Source organism: Mixophyes fleayi, chromosome 7 (genome assembly GCF_038048845.1).
Source record: "Mixophyes fleayi isolate aMixFle1 chromosome 7, aMixFle1.hap1, whole genome shotgun sequence".
Taxonomy (NCBI): Eukaryota; Metazoa; Chordata; class Amphibia; order Anura; family Limnodynastidae; genus Mixophyes; species Mixophyes fleayi.
Genome location: NC_134408.1, coordinates 131,320,660 through 131,341,553, shown reverse-complemented (window position 1 = coordinate 131,341,553; position 20,894 = coordinate 131,320,660). Strand labels below are relative to the sequence as shown.

The 20,894-nt window shown below is 41.1% G+C and overlaps 1 protein-coding gene across 2 annotated transcripts in view; it reads right to left on the bottom strand.

Moving 5' to 3' along the window:
- Positions 1-12,019, bottom strand: part of IFIH1 (interferon induced with helicase C domain 1) — a 41,631-nt gene extending 29,612 nt beyond the window's left edge. The window contains exons 1-4 of one of the 2 annotated variants that reach the window (XM_075180747.1): positions 11,417-12,019; positions 7,490-7,658; positions 5,308-5,469; positions 3,331-3,504 (exon numbers count right to left, since the gene is read on the bottom strand). In XM_075180747.1, coding sequence (XP_075036848.1) covers positions 3,331-3,504; positions 5,308-5,469; positions 7,490-7,658; positions 11,417-11,857 — 946 coding nt within the window. In that variant the 5' untranslated portion in view covers positions 11,858-12,019. The remainder of the gene's footprint in view (positions 1-3,330; positions 3,505-5,307; positions 5,470-7,489; positions 7,659-11,416) is intronic. The other variant, XM_075180748.1, reaches the window with a different exon arrangement.
- Between the last annotated feature and the right edge of the window lie 8,875 nt (positions 12,020-20,894).

Below are 20,894 nucleotides of genomic sequence, written 5' to 3'. Positions count from 1 at the left end.
GCAAAGTGGGCTAAACTAGAAAACAGCAGGTCATGTACAGAACAGCCTGAGTAGACATTTGTAGACTCTATTCCCCATCATTGTATGCTTTTATTTACTTGGCTATAAATGCAGTTTATCAGCATTTTCAATGTTGCATTTACATTTTCCAGGGACAAATCTTAAAGACTTGGGACTGTACCTGGTAATTAGGGAGGCAGCTAGGCATAAACCCAGGGACACATAAGCTAAACTCCAGTTTAACTTCTCAAATACTCAGACCTGAATGACAAGACGCAGGAGACAACTTGTCTAGAAATGGATTATGCTTCTTTTTTTTTTTTTTTCAAAGAATTTTGAATAAGTTAAAGATCACCTGAGAACAGAGATATTTGTAAATTTGGGTTCACAAGCTGGCTGCATATTTGGTTAGTTGCTATGGTGTAGGATGGTCTTATATGAACTTTTTAGTGGCACATGGTTTGACATTATCATGGACATGTGCGTTATCTGCTGGACATATTGTGCAGTGATTTTTTTTTTCTTGTTGATTTCTGAACAATTCCAACTTGTTTGGTACACTAAATGGAGTTTGCCCAAGGCACAATTATTAAAATTGTCTGTGCTTGCTGGGATCCGTCTGGACTTGCCTTGCCCTCTTCTCCCTTCTTTATCCCAATCTAAATGAAGTAGGAGGATGCTGCTGCCAACACTAGCCTCCTTCATCAATGCCTAGAACTGCTTCCTTCTGGGTTACTCTTCCTGCTAGTGTACCCCCTTGCTGGGCACCTGGGCTGGAACCCCTGACATCTTGCCTTCAGATCCGGGTTGCCATGGATGGTTCCCCCGGGCCTCTCACAATGGCCAGAGCTGCAGGGTATCGGGCAGAGCGTTGGTACTAGACGCTGGGTCACAACTTTAGAACAGCTGGATAACGGAATAGATTGGTCTAATCTGTAGGTAACAGGAATTACAGCAGGTAAGTAGGCATCAAAGCAGGATCGTGAATCAGTGATGTTTTATTACCTCAAGCAGTCATAATAAGGATACATGCAAGTTTGAGGTACTAGCGATATCCAGAAGTTACAGATGGAATAATGCAAAACATGGTCAAACAGTGCTCTTTTTATACAGTTTCTGACTCTTATGTTGGCAAGGGAGTAAACCAGCCCCTTTTCTGTGCAGGCACCAAAGAGTCTGAAATATACATTCGAGGATTAGCGTCAGGATGCAATATGTTCTCTAAAATTGGAATTTAAATGCAATTTATACTTAAAAAATGTACACAATTCTGTGATTTCCTAAATTACTTGCATCCTGTTTTAAAGAGGTAGGAAACCTAACAGCAAGTCTAACTACCCGCTCCTGTGCCTGCAGGCTAAAGGATGTGTTGGACACTCACACATCAAAAGGCCTAAATAGCATGAGATCCTTTCTTCAGACAGTTATAGAAACACATTTCCTCCAAAATATCACAATAAATCAATACATGACCAATATGAAATAAATGCATTTACACTCCCAGAGCCTAACCTTTACGGCACAACTGTTGCTAACCTGAGCCACAGCACCCATACATTAAACTGATACATTTAAATTAATAAACATTCCGTTTAATACATTTTTACATCCCCTAGAGCAGGGTATTAACCCTCCCGGCGCCGGAGCACATTTCAAGATGGACCCAGCCACAGGCCCCCATAGGGATTAAAGAACCTAATTGTATATTTCATGTTAGTTGAGATGTAACAAATGCCACAGTGTGAATAACAGACAAATAATATTCAGCTAGGTGTTCAGTTAAGCTGCAACTTTTACGGCCAATTAGGTTGGTTTAAATAATTGTGTATGGATACAAAAATATTGTATATCCACTCAACATCTGATCACAGTGGTCATGTGCTGTGTGCCGTGCCCTCTATGAGTCATCAATGTTGCCCGATTGCCAATCTCCCTGTTTATGGTCACCATATAAACAACGGGTTACATTTATGAACACGTGCAGGCGTGGAAAGGCTTCCATATGGTGTGTTACACACTTATTTTTTTGCAATCACCAATACCCAGTAAATAACACCTCTGCAGCACCCAGATAAAGTGCAGACATGTTTGTTCTGAAAATTCCAAGAAAGACTTTGCTAACAGCGCCATTTGCTGGTCAATGTTGGTAATTCTGTTCCATCTTTACAATAACAACACAAGGTTTAAATGTATGATAAGGTCTGTTTTTGAGGATATCTTTAATCATGCATTGGTGAGTCAGTAATAATCCCACCTGTTCCAGCAGACAACCTTCCTCAAAGCATGACCAGTTCGGGGATCTCAAAGACGGCAAACAATGCTCTAAATGAATCATATCTGTAAGTTTCAAATTTAATCCAAATGCTTGTCTTCTCAGTTCAGGTCGAATGTAGAAGGTTTTGGATGAGCATACGTACATATTGTTATAAAGGATCAATGTTAACATCACCCATTTAATCAAGGAGACATTTGTTTAGAACTATATTTACTACCTTTTACTTAATAATAATAATAATAATAATTATTTGTTTACATAGCACTTTTCTCCCAATAGGACTCATTTTACTTTTTTGTTTTGTCAGAAGGTGAGGCAGCCATCTTGGGCACGCACAGTTGCTGTCCTATGTGATCAGTTACATCCGTCCACGGACTCATCCTCTAAACATTTGTGGCAGGCATTTTTTCAGTTTAACCAACATGTAGCCTATTAATATACCAAGTGGAACCACGGAGCTATGAGGTCCTAGTGAATGGCTTTATTCTGATTAATATTGGTTCATCCCACAAAATGGCTGCTTTCATTTTGTGTGTGTGACCGGCTATTTTAACTGACTGAGTCCAGGCTTGTTCAGTCACAAAGTGACGATGTGGGCCAGTTTGGAAAAGTCTTGATGCCATTTTTACAGTGCGCGTTGCCCCAGCCAGTGTCGATGCTAATACCCTAATTCAGCAATTATTGTTTAGCATTCTGCGTGTTCATTCTCCACTTGCACAACCTGCTGCCTGATTTTGATTAGGTACGGATCAGTACACAGGCGGTACCATATTTGGACCACGTATATTCTTGCTCCTTCTTTAAACCTTTTGCTTCTCCCAGGGATCAATGATCCCTATTGCAATTGGTGTAACTGAGGTGATGTTACAGTGGTGTTCAACAAGTGACAGAAGGCAGGTCGGACACTCAAGTTTATGTATCCTTAATTGGTGCTTGGCTAAGGCCAAACGTAGCCTATTAATTTGATTGCAAAACCATCTTTACCTCTGGCACTGGGCACAAGCACACCGAATGCCAACACTAGTGTCAGCATTACACCATGGCTGACTCCTTACCTGACTGAGCAGAGGTGTCCGTGTATGACAGCTCCAACACGCTGCTGTCACCTGTCGCATCGTGGTTTTCACCATTCTGATTTGTCACTTCACATATCACACTGTAATCCTGGAGATCACTCTTCTGCTCTGAGGTGGTATCATCCAGTGGACAAACTGTTCCATTGCTCTCTGCTTTTAAGGAAATAACACTGTGTTACTCTAAATATTCTAAATACGTGTATAAAATTTGGACATTTAAATAAATTGAATTTACTTCAATAAAATGTAAAATATAACTTTCCAAACAAAACGTAAATGTATTGTCCAAACTCTCCAAACCGATATTCTTTTTCAAAATTAAGAGAATAGTGGTGATTTGGGGCAAATTAACTATCAGGGCTACTCCTATTGATTTCAATGGTCCATTCATTTCAATGGGGTTGTGGTCTACATGTAAAAACAATATTGTACTATAAGAGAGAAGAAAATATTTATTTCCCATTGGACTACAACAGAAAAAAAAAAGATTTTGTGTAAAATTTTAAAAAAGTAATATATTAATATTAAGTGTTTTATCCAAATTAACTTTATTTTGTGTGTTTATTATTATGCAGTCTCTGGCAGGATGGGAGGGATATGCTGCTTCCATGTTTTATTGGAAACCAGCTTAGGCTGTCTGATGCTGGAATCTGGTTGAGAATTTGAGGGAGGCCAAACCGATTTCATTGATATATCTATTTATTAGCAGAACTTTCCCACTCACTTCAATGACCATTCTCTTCAATTGGATTTCCAGCATGTAGAAACCCCACTGAAATGAATGGCCCATTGAAAGGAATGGGAAAACAGATGCATTAAATCTTGACTGTCTGAAACCAATGAAAACATTTTTAGCTACTGTATTACCACACCATCTTATTAAATCAATTCTTCATAATTTCCCCCTGTTTTTAACTGTGAGAAATCGGTGACTGCAGTGATTCTCAGTTGCTAGCAGCCAAGACATTATGTTCAGAGATTGCGGTCATGTGACAGGACGGCTGGCTCCCAGTGGAGCATTCTGATTGGGCTTCATTCGTTTAAATGGTAGGAGGGGCTTACCCTCCCTTCCAGTTACTGTGTTTTTGCCATGCAGTGAAGCCTGCTGTGTTGCTGAAGCCTTATCTACTGACTGATTACCTGCTGCCTGACGTTGCTTGTCCCTGGAAACTGCCCGTCTTGACCCTTGGCGTTGTTATTGGGTCTTTCTTGCTCACTGCCCGCCCTGACTTTCTGTCGTGACCTTGGTATCCCTGTTTGCTGCCTGCCCTTGGTGAATTGCACTGTAATTGTTAACCGCCGGGTGTTCTATTCTCCTAGTTTCTATACCTCATCGCTATTTGGTACTAAAGATAAACTTTTACTACTCTGAGTCCTGGGTCATCTGAGTACCTGTGATTACATCGCTCTCTATGGGAAAGACGGTTTGCTATAGGTGAAGACTTCTCTCTCGCCCAGTTCTAAATATTTATGTAGGTATCAGTGGAAGCAGTTACTGTCTGATGATTTATTTATGGGAGGTTAGAAAACTGGTGATTTAGATCTAGATTTGCCTTCAGTAGATTTGTGATTAGCAAATCGACCTGTCAATCATTAAAAAAAATATTGATTACTGTCAGTCGACCATTAGTAGACTGTCTCCCTTAGTGTTTGTTTGAAAATGAATCAAACCTAATCAAAGTCAATGTTGTATATATTTAATTATGGGCACTTGTAAATTATACATGAAGTGTTTCTCTCAGGGACCATTGATCCCTATAGCAATTGGTATTACTGAGATATTGGTACAGTTGTGTCCAACAACTGGAGGACAACAGGTTGAACAGATCAAGGATAGGTAAGCAGTTAATGGGTGGTTATTAAAGACACTTACGTAAGACGTCATCTTTACCTCTGGCACAGGATGTAAGCACATCTAATGCCGGCACTGGTGTGACATCATGAATGACTCCTTACCTGATTGGGCAGAGCTCTCTACATGTGACTGCTCCAACACGCTGCAGTCACTTGTCACAGCCTTCTGATTTGTTACTTCACTAATCAAATTGGCATCCTGGGACGTCCTATCGTGCTCTGTGCTCACATCATCCTGTGAACTGACTGTTCCATTGCTCCCTGCTATTAAGCAAATAACATTGTTAAACCCATTTCTGTTTCTCTATACATGTGTAGAATGTTTGATTTAATTTGCTGTAATAACATTTTAAACATAATAACAGAATACAATTATTCTTTTTTTAGGGGGGGGGGGGGCATTTATACTAATTAGTGTTTGTTTTAAAATTAGTTAAGCCAAGATAAAGCCAATGTTGTCAACTCAAAAATGTAATTTATGTGTGCTCTATGGCTGCCCGGATCCAGTCTGTATAATGCCTGGGTTTAGTTGGTAAACTTTAGAAGTTTGTAACGTTAGTAAATGAGCATTAGGGGTCTATTTAACAAGCGGTGAAGTGCGAAAATGGCAGCGTAACCGCACCAAAATGCTCTTTCAGTGCTGTTTCTTATGTAACAAATGATTAATGCTAACCATGCTCTCCATAGATCTCTATTAGGCAATTTGTGAAGCAAATCTTTTTGCAGCAAAGTAATGCCGTCTCAGGATCGCTACTTGACTGTAACATTGGATCTAGCTGAAGACTCTCCGGCTTTGCTGGATCCCTAGCAGGTCAAAGCACTATGTGCATATGCTGACGTTAGCCGCCTTTGCACATTGCAGTTCCCCTTTTCACCATCAGCAGCAGTACGCTGCCAGGGAATAAGAACAACTCGTTGCACAAGAAGGTGATGGAGAACTATCCGAGTGGCACCAGCATGGCAAATAACAAAGGTACTGCATTCTGTATTGCTGCAATTTCATAGTCTTCCCTCCTTCAATACTTATCCTCCCCTCCATCACTACTGTTAATGCCAACATTTCCACTTTCCCCACGTTCGATGCCTGGGTGTCATCCTTGACTCCTGTCGCTGCTTCACCCCACACATCCAATCACCTCACCCAATCCTGTCGCTTCCATCTCCACCAAAACTCTCTGATCATTTCCCACCTTGATTACTGCAACCTCCACCTTACTGGGCTCCCCTGCGTCCGTGCACCCGACTCTCACACCTCACCTGCAAAGCCCTCTCTAACTCCACTGCTCCTTACATCTCCAGCCTCATCTCCATGTACTCCTTGACTCCTGTCGCTCCTTCACCCCACACATCCAATCACCTCACCCAATCCTGTCGCTTCCATCTCCACCAAAACTCTCCTACATTCTCTGATCATCTCCCACCTTGATTACTGCAACCTCCACCTTACTGGGCTCCCCTGCGTCCGTGCACCCGACTCTCACACCTCACCCTCACCTGCAAAGCCCTCTCTAACTCCACTGCTCCTTACATCTCCATGTACTCCTTCCAGCCATCTAGGATCAGCCAATGACCGCCGCCTTACCTCCCATCTGGTTACCACATCTCACTCTCGCATTCAAGATTTCTCCCGTGCTGCCCTCCTTCTCTGGAACGATCTCCCTCGTTCTATCAGGCTACCCCCTAGCCTGGAAATCTTCAAATGATCCCTTAAAACCCACCTGTTCAGGAAATCCTACCCTTCCCCTGTCTAACCTCTCTCTTGCCCTCCTCTTCCTCCGCTCCTCTTACCCGCTCTTGTTCATCTCTCCCTTCACACTTCTGGTTCCCTCACCCTTACTCCCCTTCTTTGTGCTTCCTGTCAGTCTGTCCTTTCCCTTTAGATTGTAAGCTCCCGCGAGAAGGGTCTTCTTATCCTCGTGTCCTCCTCCTCGTGGTACCTCTGCCCTCGGCTTTCCAGCCTCACTTTTCCACCTCTACAGTTAATCCCTGCCCTTGGTTCTTCTCTTTTCCCTTGCCCTTCGCATCGCCATCACCGGCTCTGATCCCGTACGCTGTCTTTGTTGTTATTGCACTTTGTTGTTGTACTGCCTGTATGTCAGCACTGTTTTATCCATGCTCCATATATGACCCTCTGTGCCACCATAAAAATAAAACATAATAACATTTAATCAAAAAGCAAAACGGGGGACCAAAATCAGGCTAAGCAACAACCACAGCTAAGATATATATATATATATTACAATAATGAACCTCTAAGCAAGGAAATACATAAATATCCAGTCACCTATAAATTCTTGGTATGTGGCTCCTGTTAGATATTCCACCAATTCCAGATTGCCCATTTCATTTGCTACAGTCACAAATTTGCGAAACCAATCTTTCTTTTTAGTGATGCTGCTCAGAAGTTCTCGGCTTCCTTCAATTTCTGATACTTGATACATTTTTCGAGTGATCTGTAACAAAGCGCAATTTGATTCAATCAGTCGTGGATCTTATTTATTATTTCAAGCACAATGTGATCTTTTTTTTACCCCTACGTTCTACTTAATAAAACCAAAGGGTCACTTTTGCAAGATGAAGTCTATGGGGTATATTTACTAAACTGTGGGTTTGAAAAAGTGGGGATGTTGCCTATAGCAACCAATCAGATTCTAGCTGTCATTTTGTAGAATGTACTAAATAAATGATAGCTAGAATCTGATTGGTTGCTATAGGCAACATCTCCACTTTTTCAAAACCCTCAGTTTAGTAAATCTAGCCCTATGTCTGTTTTGTTCAGTTGGTTAGATCTACTCTGTTATAATTAGACCTAGACCAAATAAACCGCTCCATGTGCGCCGTTTTCATCCTAGGATAGCATATTTTGGCCTTTTCGTCCATTTTATTTTAAATGGAAAAAAATGCAATGTGTATAGGGTATTAAATGGTCTGCTCACAGCCGATCTGCACATCCAACAGTGTGGTCATTGTATTTTGGAATATCGCTTGGCCCACCACTTTCTTTGATTAAAACCAGTGGCGGAACTACTGTCACTGCTGTAGGTACGGGTGTTATGGGGCCCATGGGTAAAGAGGGGCAGTAAAGCCTGCTGAGCATACACTGGTCTAATGCATGTACAGTGAAGCCCCAATCGGTTCTTCTGAGAGAGGAACGGAGGCCCAGGAGGGTGGAGCAGCAGCTTATTTGCATATCATGCTCAGTAAAACTTCACACAGTAAAGAATATTATTGAGTCTAACCTGATGCACTATGGAACGTCTGTGAATCGTCCTGGTCGGCCAATTATGCTGTGCAGGATATACTTGTTATGTATTTTACTGTGTACATCTGTGACTTATTCCATAGATGTAGCCACATGGTGCACGAATAGACTTTTGTGATACTGCAATGGCACATGCTGTACATTTACACTACACTGTCCCTTATAAATAACCCTTACTGTATATTACCTGCAATACTCAGCCAAGAAGTGTTTGCACAAGATTGAGGAATGTTCCATAACTTTGTCAACAGCGACATCTACTGGCTAATGTGTGTAACTCACTTACTTTACAAAACAAAACATACATTTAAGAATAACTGTTGCTAAAGTGAGTTACTAAACAAAGACAATTAAACTATATTAAACAAAAGGGTAAAATGAAACATAATTGTATATTACAAATTATTTCATTAAACGTACTTTGCTTCAAATATATATTTGGGCTGTATTGTAGTGTACATCATCAACATCATCCTCAAGATTTAATTATATAGCGCCAGCAAATTCCGTAGCGCTTTACAATTGGGACTTGTACGTCAATGGAGAATTTAAAGGAATACTCCAGGCAGATAATTTATTGATAAACTTAACCCCCTTTTTCTCCCAACTAGTGGTAGAATGGGTGGAGGTCACCTGTCTGGGGCTCCTGCAATTCAGGACCAGTGAAATGTCAAAAAAAAGCAAGGGTCTTGCTTCTGTTCCTATATTCAACTTAACTCATTTCAGCCAATTATATGCTTGTTTTCCCACTTGTCATGTATTTTCCATTTGTAGCAACAGATGATGAATGAATCAATTAATTAATTTATATTACAAATATTTTAAAAAAAATAATAGATATTTGAACAGAAAGTTCCACCTTTCCTCCAATAATGATAATATTGGCAGGATACTAAGCACCCACCTACTTCTGCTCCCATTATTGTCTATGTCACAGAGCTTGTAAAAATTTGAACATGAACATATCTGATAAACTGATTAAATGAGAGTTTTAGGGGGTTGGGTCCAAGACACAGAATCACTCCTGTGATTATATAATATCTCCTGTGATAATATAAGTTGGAAGAAGGGGGCTGTAATGAACAGAGAAGAATTACAGTTATAAGCTTATAAGGTTTAACCAATAACAACCCTTGATAAATTGAGCTACTAATGTATAAAATGTGAAGTCAGAGGGTCTGGTTAGTGTTTACTTGGTGGCTCTGTCCACCTCTATGTTAAAAAGATAACAGCGCCCCTTTCAGGGAAAGCTTGACTGCTTCAAAGGCCCCTGGGGAGAGCTACATCCTGACATAGGAGAGTTTTCTGATGCCTAAAGAGACATTGGACAGACAGGAGGAAGTCGTTCACAGTTTGTGGTCTCACACAAGGAGACCACGTGATGAATACCACTTAAAAACAAATAAAAGTAGTGATCAACCACATATTTATCAATAGCATGATGAAGGGCAGCCCATATGTCAAATAAAGCATTCTGTCATACAGAAAAGTTGAGGAAATGAGTATTAGCTAAACTAATACACTGGACCAAGGGTTGGTATCAAGAAATTGGTAAATTCATAGTGGATCTATTAATAATAAAATTGGGTCTGTGTGACACTCCACGGGAAAGTTAGGTCACACAGTAAAATTGGGTAGTAAATCAGGCAACATGCAAATGGTGATTGTAAACAGTGTCACATTGAACAACCCCCCTGGAGGTGGTGCAGGGGTGGGCCGCTCTGTCTGACCGCTGTTTGGGCCAGCCGCCTCCCCTGTGGATGCAATATTATCTTAATATTACCGGCGGCCGCATCACAAGACACGCGATGCGGGCGCGTCTTCAATGACACAGCCGCATCACGTGTCATGTGATGCGGCAGCCTGTGCGCCCCCAGGCTGAAATTTGCCAGTCCGCGCCTGAGGTGGGGTAAGGTGGAAAGGTGTCTTTAAAAAAAACTTTGGAGGCCCCTCTCTTTGCTCTGAAAAGAACAGAGTTGAGTCCTCCTCTGAGACGCGCATACATCAGACTGAGCATGCTCAGGAGAGACCCCCATTCTGATCTTTTCTGACCAGAACGGTGGGAGAGGGAGGCAAACTCTACCCAAGTTTTGTTATGAAGCCCAGCAATACACTGCTCCATCCCTGAGGAGTAATTGCTGTGCTGGTTACTATTAGATCCAACTTCCATTGGATCTAATAAAGAAGCAATTATGGGGGAGTCTGTAGGAGTCTCAGATGATCTCTCACTCCACTCTCCACCGATGAAAAACAAATGTAAATCAAAACATAGCAACAAAAGGTAAAAAAACCAACCCAATAATACCATTGCGTCTGGCTGGGAGACAGGGGGGAGTCAGTCCTTATCTGCCACACATGGGGGGGTGGACATGACACGAATCACATCAAGCCCCATCTATGCCTGTAAGCACCTGTAAACTGTGCACCTTGACACAACTACCTGCCCATTTCATGATGCGAATCATGTTGTGAAGAGGACTGTCCCACCGAGTATCAGGACTTTTGTGACCATTTTGGGGACTGTTCCACTGAGTGATGACCCTCCAATGCCACACGTACCAGCGACAGGCACACATGCTATTAAATGGGTGCTTTAAGGCTAGGGGAATTTTAATAGACATTCGGGAACTGACATTGACAACCCCCTTCCATCCCAATGTGACACAGCATGTCCCCGTCCCTCAGTAGAGTGACCACACCCTTTCTCAATGCTGTCCCTATTATATGTGTCCATCCCAGGGGGTGGCTGGCAAATTTTAGCTTGGGGGGGCTTGGCTCAGCAAAATATTAGGAATATTTTAAAGTAAAAAAATGCAGGTAGCCCAGTGACCTAGTCCAAGGTAGCCCACCATAGAACCAGCCCTGGGAAGATGCCCCCCTGCCCCCCCAGTCCACTTCACCCCCCCCATGGAAGCAGAAAAACTGTCTACAAATATTAAAATCACTCACCCTCTGAACATCTTCTTCGTCGCATATTCCTTCAAGTAAGCACTTTAAGGCCATTTCTAAAGGTTTTATTTTACGCACTAGCTCTGGGCAGAGAACATCGATCAGTTGCTCACAGTAGTCAGATTTGGCATCTACCGATGGAGGGGGCAGATCTTCAGGCTTCAGGTACAAGGCAGCTTGGCTGCATTCTGTCTCTCTCAGAGCTGTCACAAATTCCTGAAACCATCCAGGAAGTCTAGGACCCGCTATGATGTGATCTAGGAGCATTCTGGCCGCTGCCCGGTTTTCACCAGCTGCTGTAGTTTTCAATTTCTCTTTAATCTCTTTATGATAACTGTGCAAGTAGTCCAAGACTCGGGTCACCTGGATGTTATTTATAAGCCGATCTTTAAACACCTTGATCATGTAGATGTGGATGGCTTCCTCGCTTTCTTGAGCCATCGTTGGATAATTTTCAATCGGGGTTTAAAATATAGTAAATTGTAGTCTTCTTGTGCTGATGAGTGCACTGGATATAATACTGGATACAGTCTCTATTCAGAATACAATGCACTTACCGTGCAGACAGAGCCTGTGTGTCCTATGCGCTCAGTCAGCCTCTATATATAGGACGTTTCCAGTTTTATTTTCAGTTTCGTTTCTCTACAGCAAGAAGTCGGTTTCGTTCAGCTGATGGGTTTCATTTACTGACTTCGGAAAGCAAAACCTACAAAGGGAAATTAATACTGATGTAGTTTTCTTACATCATTAACAGATTCCTTGCCTGCAAGTGCCTGCTGTAAGTTTATGGTGGACTAAAATAAGTCATTAAAGTCTCTGCAAAGTACTACAGAACTTGAGGTGGTCATGGAATGCTGGTACTTGTAATTCCCCTGGTTCCCTCATGAAGGGATTTTTAGTGCTACAGCTGGAATCCACCAGGTAACCTATTGGTCCATAGGCGCCTATGCAGTTTTTCATGCTGTTTTCTCATTGTAAACGCATAAAAATAATAGTTGCCAATATTTTAAGATATTTTCTAGGGACACTTAGGGGTCTATTTTTTAAAGGGTGATCAGCTCTAAATTCTGAGAAAACAGATCTACCAAAGTGAAGGCTTTCGTCATAAGAAGTCAACGATGGGGGTCTCCGGCAATGCTACCCCAAGCCTATTTACCAAGGATAGTGGTGGTACAAGTATCTTGGTATGGTGCTAGGTGGGGGCGACCACAGGAAAAAATGCTTTATTAGTAAAAATAAAAAATAAATCCTTTTTTTTAAAAATAAAGTTATTTATTATTGGACATATCTATTTTTTTCAATTTTTAATAAAGTTTATAATTTTTTTTGAATCTGGAACTGGAAGCCCAAAGCGCCATCCACTGGCCTGGCGAGACCTCTTACCTCTGGCATTGCTCAGCAGTTGCTTGGTTACATTTTGTATTAAATTGCCCCATTGGTAAATAGACCCCTTAGCAATGCTGAGCATGATGTTGTCTTGGCACAACGTAGAGCACTACAATCTCTATCGGCTTGTTACTGATTTTTTGATAGGAAGGGAGACATTAAAACAAATGACAGCTCCAGGAATGTCAATTGACTATAACGATAGCAAACTACACTTTTGTGTACTGTGCAAAAAATAGTAACACAATTGATTATATCTACTACACATGTATTACTAGCATACTGGAATAACATGGACTGACAGCTGTTTGCTAGAATGACAGCTGTTTTATAGGGTATGGCCATGCAAAAATAAAAATTGTCATGTGTTTCATAGAAAAGATCTCCCAGATCCCCTGTTTCTTCCAAATCCCCTAATCCGATATAGTAAACACTTCTCTAAAAATGCCCAACATTCTCAAATCCAAAACGTACTTGCCTCAGAGCATTCCTCACCGACAAGTGAGATTTGTACAAGAGAACAAACGTGAACAAGAAAATAAAAGATCTTCTATTCTCTTATACACGTCCGTGAGAGCAGCTTTCGTTGTTGTTAATTACATGTATACTGTATACATATATATATATATATATATATATATATATATATACACAAGCACACTCAGTGGAGCAGTGGAGTCAGGAGAACGGCCAGACTGATTTGAGTTGACAGGAAGGCGAGTAAGTATGCAGAAATACCTTTTGGAGTGCAGAGCAGGACAAACCTTGAAGTGGATGGTCTACAGCAGGGGTGTCCAACCTTTTAGCTTCCCTGGGCCACATTGGAAAACGACGAGTTGGTTTGGGCCGCACATAAGATACACTAACAATAACGATAGCTGATCATCCAAAAAACCATAGAAAACAAAGTTAACATATATATATATATATATATATATATATGAGAAAAAAAGTGATTTTATATATATATATATATATATATATATATATATATATATCTCACTTTTTTTTCAAATCCCCCTATACTTCCCTTTCAATCGCCCTGTTCAAAAATCCTCTCTAGTTATTTTACTACAATCACTTTTGGTATTGTTTCGATGCAATATCAATAAAGTGCATTTAAGCCAGGCATTGTATATCAGGGTGCCCTGACCAGGCCTGCGGTACCTGACATATACACCACTGTGACCCCAAATTGTGACCTGTTTTGCTAATTACACCACTATGTTAGTTAAGGGATAACAACTTATAATGAGCCAAAGAGAATAATATATAATTCCCCATTAGTATTACAAGTAGAAGTATGTAGCAGGGAGATAAGGTCCATGATACTCCAGGACCAGGTGACTTTTATTCACTGGTCAGCGTCCCTTGAAATAATAAAAAAAAATCCCCCTTAACTTACCTTTTAATCGGCTTGTTCTCCTATCCTCTTTTCTCCAATTCTGTGCTGCTGATTGTTCTTCTCGCGCGGGTGACTCCTCTGTGCTGTGCTCCGCAATGGATGTTGGGCGTGATGACATCACGCCTGACATTCACTGCGAGCACCGCACGGAGGAGGAGACAAGGGAGGGAACCGGATACCAGCTGACGTGACCGCAAGGTAAGTATTTTCTTTTCTTTTTTTTGCAGGATTTTTTTTTCCCATTAACAGCGCTGCCCCCTTGCCACAACCAAAACTCCTTCTGCGTCACATTCACAGGCGTGCTGGGCCGCGGGTTAGACAACCCTGGTCTACAGCTACAGAAGATTGCACAGGGTTCCATTCCTGTCAGCTAAGAATGAGAAACTGAGGCTACAGTGGGCACAGATTCAACAAAACCGGGCAGGTAAGGATTAGAAACACCTAGGGGTAAATGTATCAAGCTGAGAATTTTCTGGCGGGTTTGAAATAATTGATTGGGCAATGGCTTGTCCTGCAGCATTAAATACCGGGCCCTCCCTCCCTTTTCTAAAGTACTATTTAAATCTCAATCAGATTCATGAAGTGGATAAAAGAAATGACCATATCCAATAAATGACTGAAGTAGAAATGTAATTGAGAAAACAGACACTTTATGGATGTTTGGACTCTAGATACTTGTTTGCTTTCCCTTTAGGATGTAAGCTCCCACGAGCTGGGCCCTATTCCCCCCTGTCTCGCTACCTATTCTTCTGCTTCAACCTCACTGTGTAAGCTATGCTTGGAGCTTTTGAAGTCCTGGGGGTACGTGTACTAAACTGTGGGGTGAAAAAGTGGAGATGTTGCCTATAGCAACCAATCAGATTCTAGCTCTAATTTTGTAGAATGTACTAAATAAATGATAACTAAAATCTGATTGGTTGCTATAGGCAACATCTCCACTTTTTCAAACCTGCAGTTTAGTAAATATACCCCCTGGTATTTTTTTGTTTATTGTTCTGTACCGTTTTACTGTTTGGTCCGTCTGTATTCTGTATGGCTCTGCGGAAACCTTGTGGTGCCCTCTAAATATAGATTATTATTATTATTATTAATAATAATAATAATAATAATAATACCTCTTATAATAAGAAATTAGGATTTCCTCTCTATCCTTCTTCCTTCTCATCGCTCCTAAAGTTGTCCCATTCCTTAATGTTTATTTATCTTATATTTTGTTCTGTGGTTTCTTTATATTTTTGTATTACTTTGCAACTTTCATGTTTATTTTTATATTTCATGTTTAACATCAATGTATAATATTACATTTATTGGATGTTCATGTCACAGTCACCAAACTAGCATTTATGGCATATTCTGGAATGATACCTGAAACAAAGTTTTGTTTGCCACCAGTCATGTTTGTATATAAGAATACATTTTATTACCAAGGGGTATATTTACTAAACTGCGGGTTTGAAAAAGTGGATATGTTGTCTATAGCAACCAATCAGATTCTAGTTAGCATGTGTTTAGTAAATTCAACTAAATGACAGCTAGAATCTGATTGGTCGCTATAGGCAACATCTCCACTTTTTCAAACCTGCAGTTTAGTAATTATACCCCCTGGACTCTAGTAGTTGGACCCCGACGGTTGGAGGCAGAGTGGAGACGGGACCACGAGGAGCCAAAAGATGGCTGTTCTTCAGTACTGCGTTGTATTCACATGCAACTGGGTAGGGTAGTTTATAGACAGTGATGATGAATACCCAGAAACAGTGAAATACAACAGTAATCCCAAATAGGAAATTGCCAAAAAGGCAAAGTTCCAAGATAAATGTATTTGTGTGGTCCACAAATGGTCAGTAGACAGGTGAACAGCAGTACAGACAAAAGTTCCAAGGGTGGGTACAAATAGCGTGGTCAGAGTTCAAGATGGGTCAAGGTAAGGCAAAAGGAAAGTCAAAAGCAATGAGAATCTGGATACAATGAGCAAGGAACTGGAACACAATTACCTAGGACTGTTGATTTGCAGAATAACGGAGATTGTCAGCCAGGGATCCTTACTAGGGAACTCCCGGAGCCATGGCAAGTCAGGAGGAGCCACCAGCTGACGTTGATCGGGACACCACCACCACCAACCAGTAGTCAGTTGAGTCAGTTTCTTGTAGAATAGTTATGCATCTATCCGGCTCAATTCCGGACAATGGTAGGCTCAATGCTTCAGAGCATACTGTCCATGCTGGTTGTATGTGGTAACCCAATGCCCTTTATATTTAAGTTATATTTAAGTGACTTTATATTGGTGTTTCCATTTTATTTACCATGACCTACCTGTATATCAAATACTGGTTTTACGGCACACACCAGAATTTGCCTTTATCTAATAAAAGTTTTATACTACTATAGCTGCCATAACTGCTTAAAAAAATCAATTTTGTTATATAAGATTAGGCATATTTATTAATTAGAGATTTTTATTTTAAATAAGCATTTTCATAGATTTTCTTTCGAGATCTTGCTTGTTTTCTGCCTTCTGGCACTTGTTTCTGAGAAATACTAAAAATAGTAACAAAGTTGTTATAGAACTCATGTACATCCGTGTGCTAAGCCTATGTGAGCTACATGTCTCTCCATTGTGTTACAACGAAGTTGCACATTTGCAGTGTACAATCATTGTGCGCTAAAAAAATCCAACCTGTACGCAAAGTGATGAACTTACACCAAATGCATAATACGTTGCATATCAAGAAAATCTCAACATCATATAACTTAATGAAACCCCCTCCCCACCACAAATAGTAGACAAAAGGCAAGTGTACTGAATAATCTCCCTGTTAAAGGCTAACTGCATCCAGTAATGAACTTTTTGCTAACATCCTCCCTACTCTCCAACTAGCAAGATGACACAGGTCTTATACCTGGGACCCCTGTAGTTTGGGCGAATTAACTGTCACCATGCCACCGTTTCCTAGTTTAAAACGTCCACGAGCTAATCATGTTGCCGCCCAGCTGAGCTGCATAGAGAGAGAGACCAGGAGAAAAACACCCCCATAACCTGGAAAGAGAAAGAGAGACAGAGTTAGACAGATGTGTGAGGCACAAGTTTTACAAGAGACCAGTACCAGTTAACCTCTATTGCTGTGGGTTTACAAAGCTAGTCCCTTTTTAAGCTAATTTTAGACTTGCTCCTCTGCCTTAAATTTAGCATTAATTCTCAGAAATTAGAAAACAGACCTGTCAATCACTGTTAATGCAAATCCGGATTAAGGCAACATGGGGCTCTAGGCAACATACTTAGCCCTTCAGTGCTATGTTAACGAGGTCCAAATGTCTGGGCAGACATCAGGGCCTGCGGCAGGCAAGAGCGGTCAGTGTCCAAGCTGAGGTCAGGGCAGGTGGCAACCAAGAATGCAAAACAATCAAGTGCAGTATCCAAGCCGAGGTCAATGATCCAACAAAGGCAAGGTACACTGTAAAGAGTTTAAAATATTTATGTAGGTGCAGGCAGCTACATAATGCTCCCTATGGGGCGAGACTCCCCCTGCAGCCGATTACATGCTAAGGGATCATGTGATTAGAAACCAAGCGGCTAGCAAGGGGAGTGGTAGACTGAAGGGAAGGGAGGTAGTCCTGTTATAGTGTAAACCAACCCAGAGTGCCTAGCCCTGTTGCTGATTTTCATTATAGCAGGGGGACCCCACGCTCATGGTCTCCTTGTTATAGTAAAAACCAGCCATCTACAGTGTAGATGCACAAGTCCCTTCTGCCTGTGCTAAAATGTATCACCTTCAAATGTAGCTTTTATTAATCGAGGCACACAGTAGGTCCACTGTATTGACGCGCTGCTATTCACTTGCTATTTTCTCCTTCGTAAATATTTTAATTAAGTTTCCTGATAACTTTCTAAAATCGCTTGATGGCCTACTTATAGAAGGTGTGAACCGAGGTGGGTGCTACAAATAAAACATCTTGCTCTGCTCCACTTATTCTAACTCAACCCTTGCCACTTCCTAAAGAACCTCAAGCACATATATCCATAGATTTTTCAGATGATTTACCTTTTTACTAAGGATTCACCATTACTTGGGTGGTCATAGATCGCTTCAGTAAAATGTCTCACTTTATTCTGTTATCCTGCTTACCTTCTACCAAATAGACATAATGGGGCTGATGCTGAGTTGAATTTACATCCGTTTACGTAGCGTAAATTGCATGATTTTGATCTACACATGCCCACAAAAACGAATAGTACCTATGCAGAGTTACACATACCCACATTTGTGCCTGAAGGGGGCACGACAGGAGAGGGGTGTTCTAACGTGGCCAAGTACAGTATGGGCGTGTTCGCGGAATAGCGAGAAAATGTTGATCTGACAGCAAACACAGACTTGCCTTTTACAGCCACATTATTTGCAACAGCCTAGGTGCTGGTACAGATACACGCTGATGATTATGGCCAGCACTAGCTAACAGGAGCTGATTGGTTGATAGCAATTTCACCTCTAAAGCCGTTGGGTGCTTTGTTCCTTGATCGTGCATGTTAGATTTTATGTACGTATTTCCAAAAAATGTTTTTGTTACTTTCACAACAGCCTTCTTGAGTTGCCCTAATACAGCCGGGACAACCTCTCCACTCATCTTCACTTGTAAGTACACATATTATCGGGACTACTACCACTCTCATCATCCTAATCCCAAACAATTCTTGTTACACACCATAGGAGACATATTTATCTCTGTGCAAGGATTGTAATAGCAGAATGTAATACTAACAGAATATACCTCATTTCTATGATTCTAGGCCACGGACTTAACACTATTGTATAATTCCTGAGGTCATAGCAGGTACTTCCTATTATATTTACTGTGTGTAGTTATATATTATTAGCTATTTTAGGGTGTGTGTCACTAGGGTAAATGTGAATACTTACATTCAAGGCCATCAACAAAATTGCACCGACATACATTTCCTTACTTGTCTCGAAATATCTCCCTACTCGACACCTCCGTTCTGCACAAGATCGACGTCTCTCCTCCACTCTTATCACATCCTCCCATTCTCGGTTACAGGATTTTTTCCGGGCTGCACCTACTTTGTGGAATTCCCTCCCACGCACAGTAAGACTTTCCTCTAGTCTTCAAACCTTCAAGTGTTCACTGAAAACCCACCTCTTCAGACAAGGTTATGATATTCCTCAACCATCATCTTAATTTCCCTAGATTACCCTATTACCATCCTCTACACTGCTAACGCAAGACAACAACCTTCTGACCAACATTGCAACACACATAGCCCACTCAGTACTTTTACCTTTGCAGTCTGGCTGGTCCATTGTGCAATATGATGTAGCACATGCCCTTGTGTTTCTAACTTCCATTGTCCTATAGATTGTAAGCTTTCGAGCAGGGTTCTCTTACCTCTCTGTCTGTATGTATTACCCAGAATTGTCTTATTAATGTTTGATCCCAATTGTAAAGCGCTACGGAATTTGCTGGCACTATATAAATAAATGATGATGATGATGATGATGATACTTCCAGAGTTAGACACACCCCTTAGATTCGAGTGACTTTCAGCTCAGAGTGGGGTTATTACTGTATTGTACCTATGATTGTATACCAACAGCTATTTAAGAATGGTACTACATGCTTCATCTTCAAGTTTTATGTGAATTTCTACAATGATCATGTAAATATATTCAGTCTAATGTTTTGTACCAAGTCTGTCTATTGTAACACTGTGTGTAACCTTATTATCTTTTGTAATTCTTAATCCAAGCCACTTTTAACTAATTACAGGCTAGTCCCTATTCTTCAATCATTAGCCATTGATTTGCTGGCCTTACGGCTCTTAGGCTCAGTAATAAATGTACCAAGCAAGTGTCTTCTCCCTTTCTCCCGGGGTGTGTGTGGGTTTGTGTTTGTGTCTAAGTAATCAATAGTTATTTCTCTGTAAGTCAGGAAGGGATTTCCCGGGTTGACACCTGGTAGGAATTACCCAGAATGACGAAGCCAAAGAGCGAAATTTAGACTAGGGCGGAGTCACTGCACTGGAGAAAAGGTGAGATCTATCCATAACCACAGTAACATAACCCTAGTACGTACCAGGGGTTACACGTATATTAACTGGATGAACCAGTCTGACAGCTATTTCAAAGACACGCGACAGTAAACTAGGAAGTATGCTGACATGGTTAAGATAAACATCAAGCTTAAAGGTTACTGTATGACTCACATTTTGACCATCCTCGTGATAGGAAAGAATGAATAAAAGGTAACTAAAATACTGGCTGATCTATTATGAAAGGGCAACCTTCTATACTCATAATTTGTGAAGAAGGACAAATGGTCCGCAGGGTGGCTTAGTGGTTAGCGCTTCTACCTCACAGCACTGGGGTCATGAGTTCGATTCGATTCCCGGCCATGGGCTTATCTGTGTGAAGTTTGTATGCTCTCACTGTGTTTGTGTGGGTTTCCTCCCACACTACAAAAATATACTAGTAGGTTAATTGGCTGCTATTAAATTGACTCTAGTCTCTCTCTCTCTCTTTCTGTATATTAGGGAATTTAGTCTATAAACTAACTTATCCCTTTATAGTCTCTAAAAAATAATACAATAGTCCAACGGTGTTGGTTGCGTTAGGGTGATTAGCCACTAATGTTAAGTAAATGCCAGCTTGTGCTCAGTGTGGGGGCGATGCAGGGAAA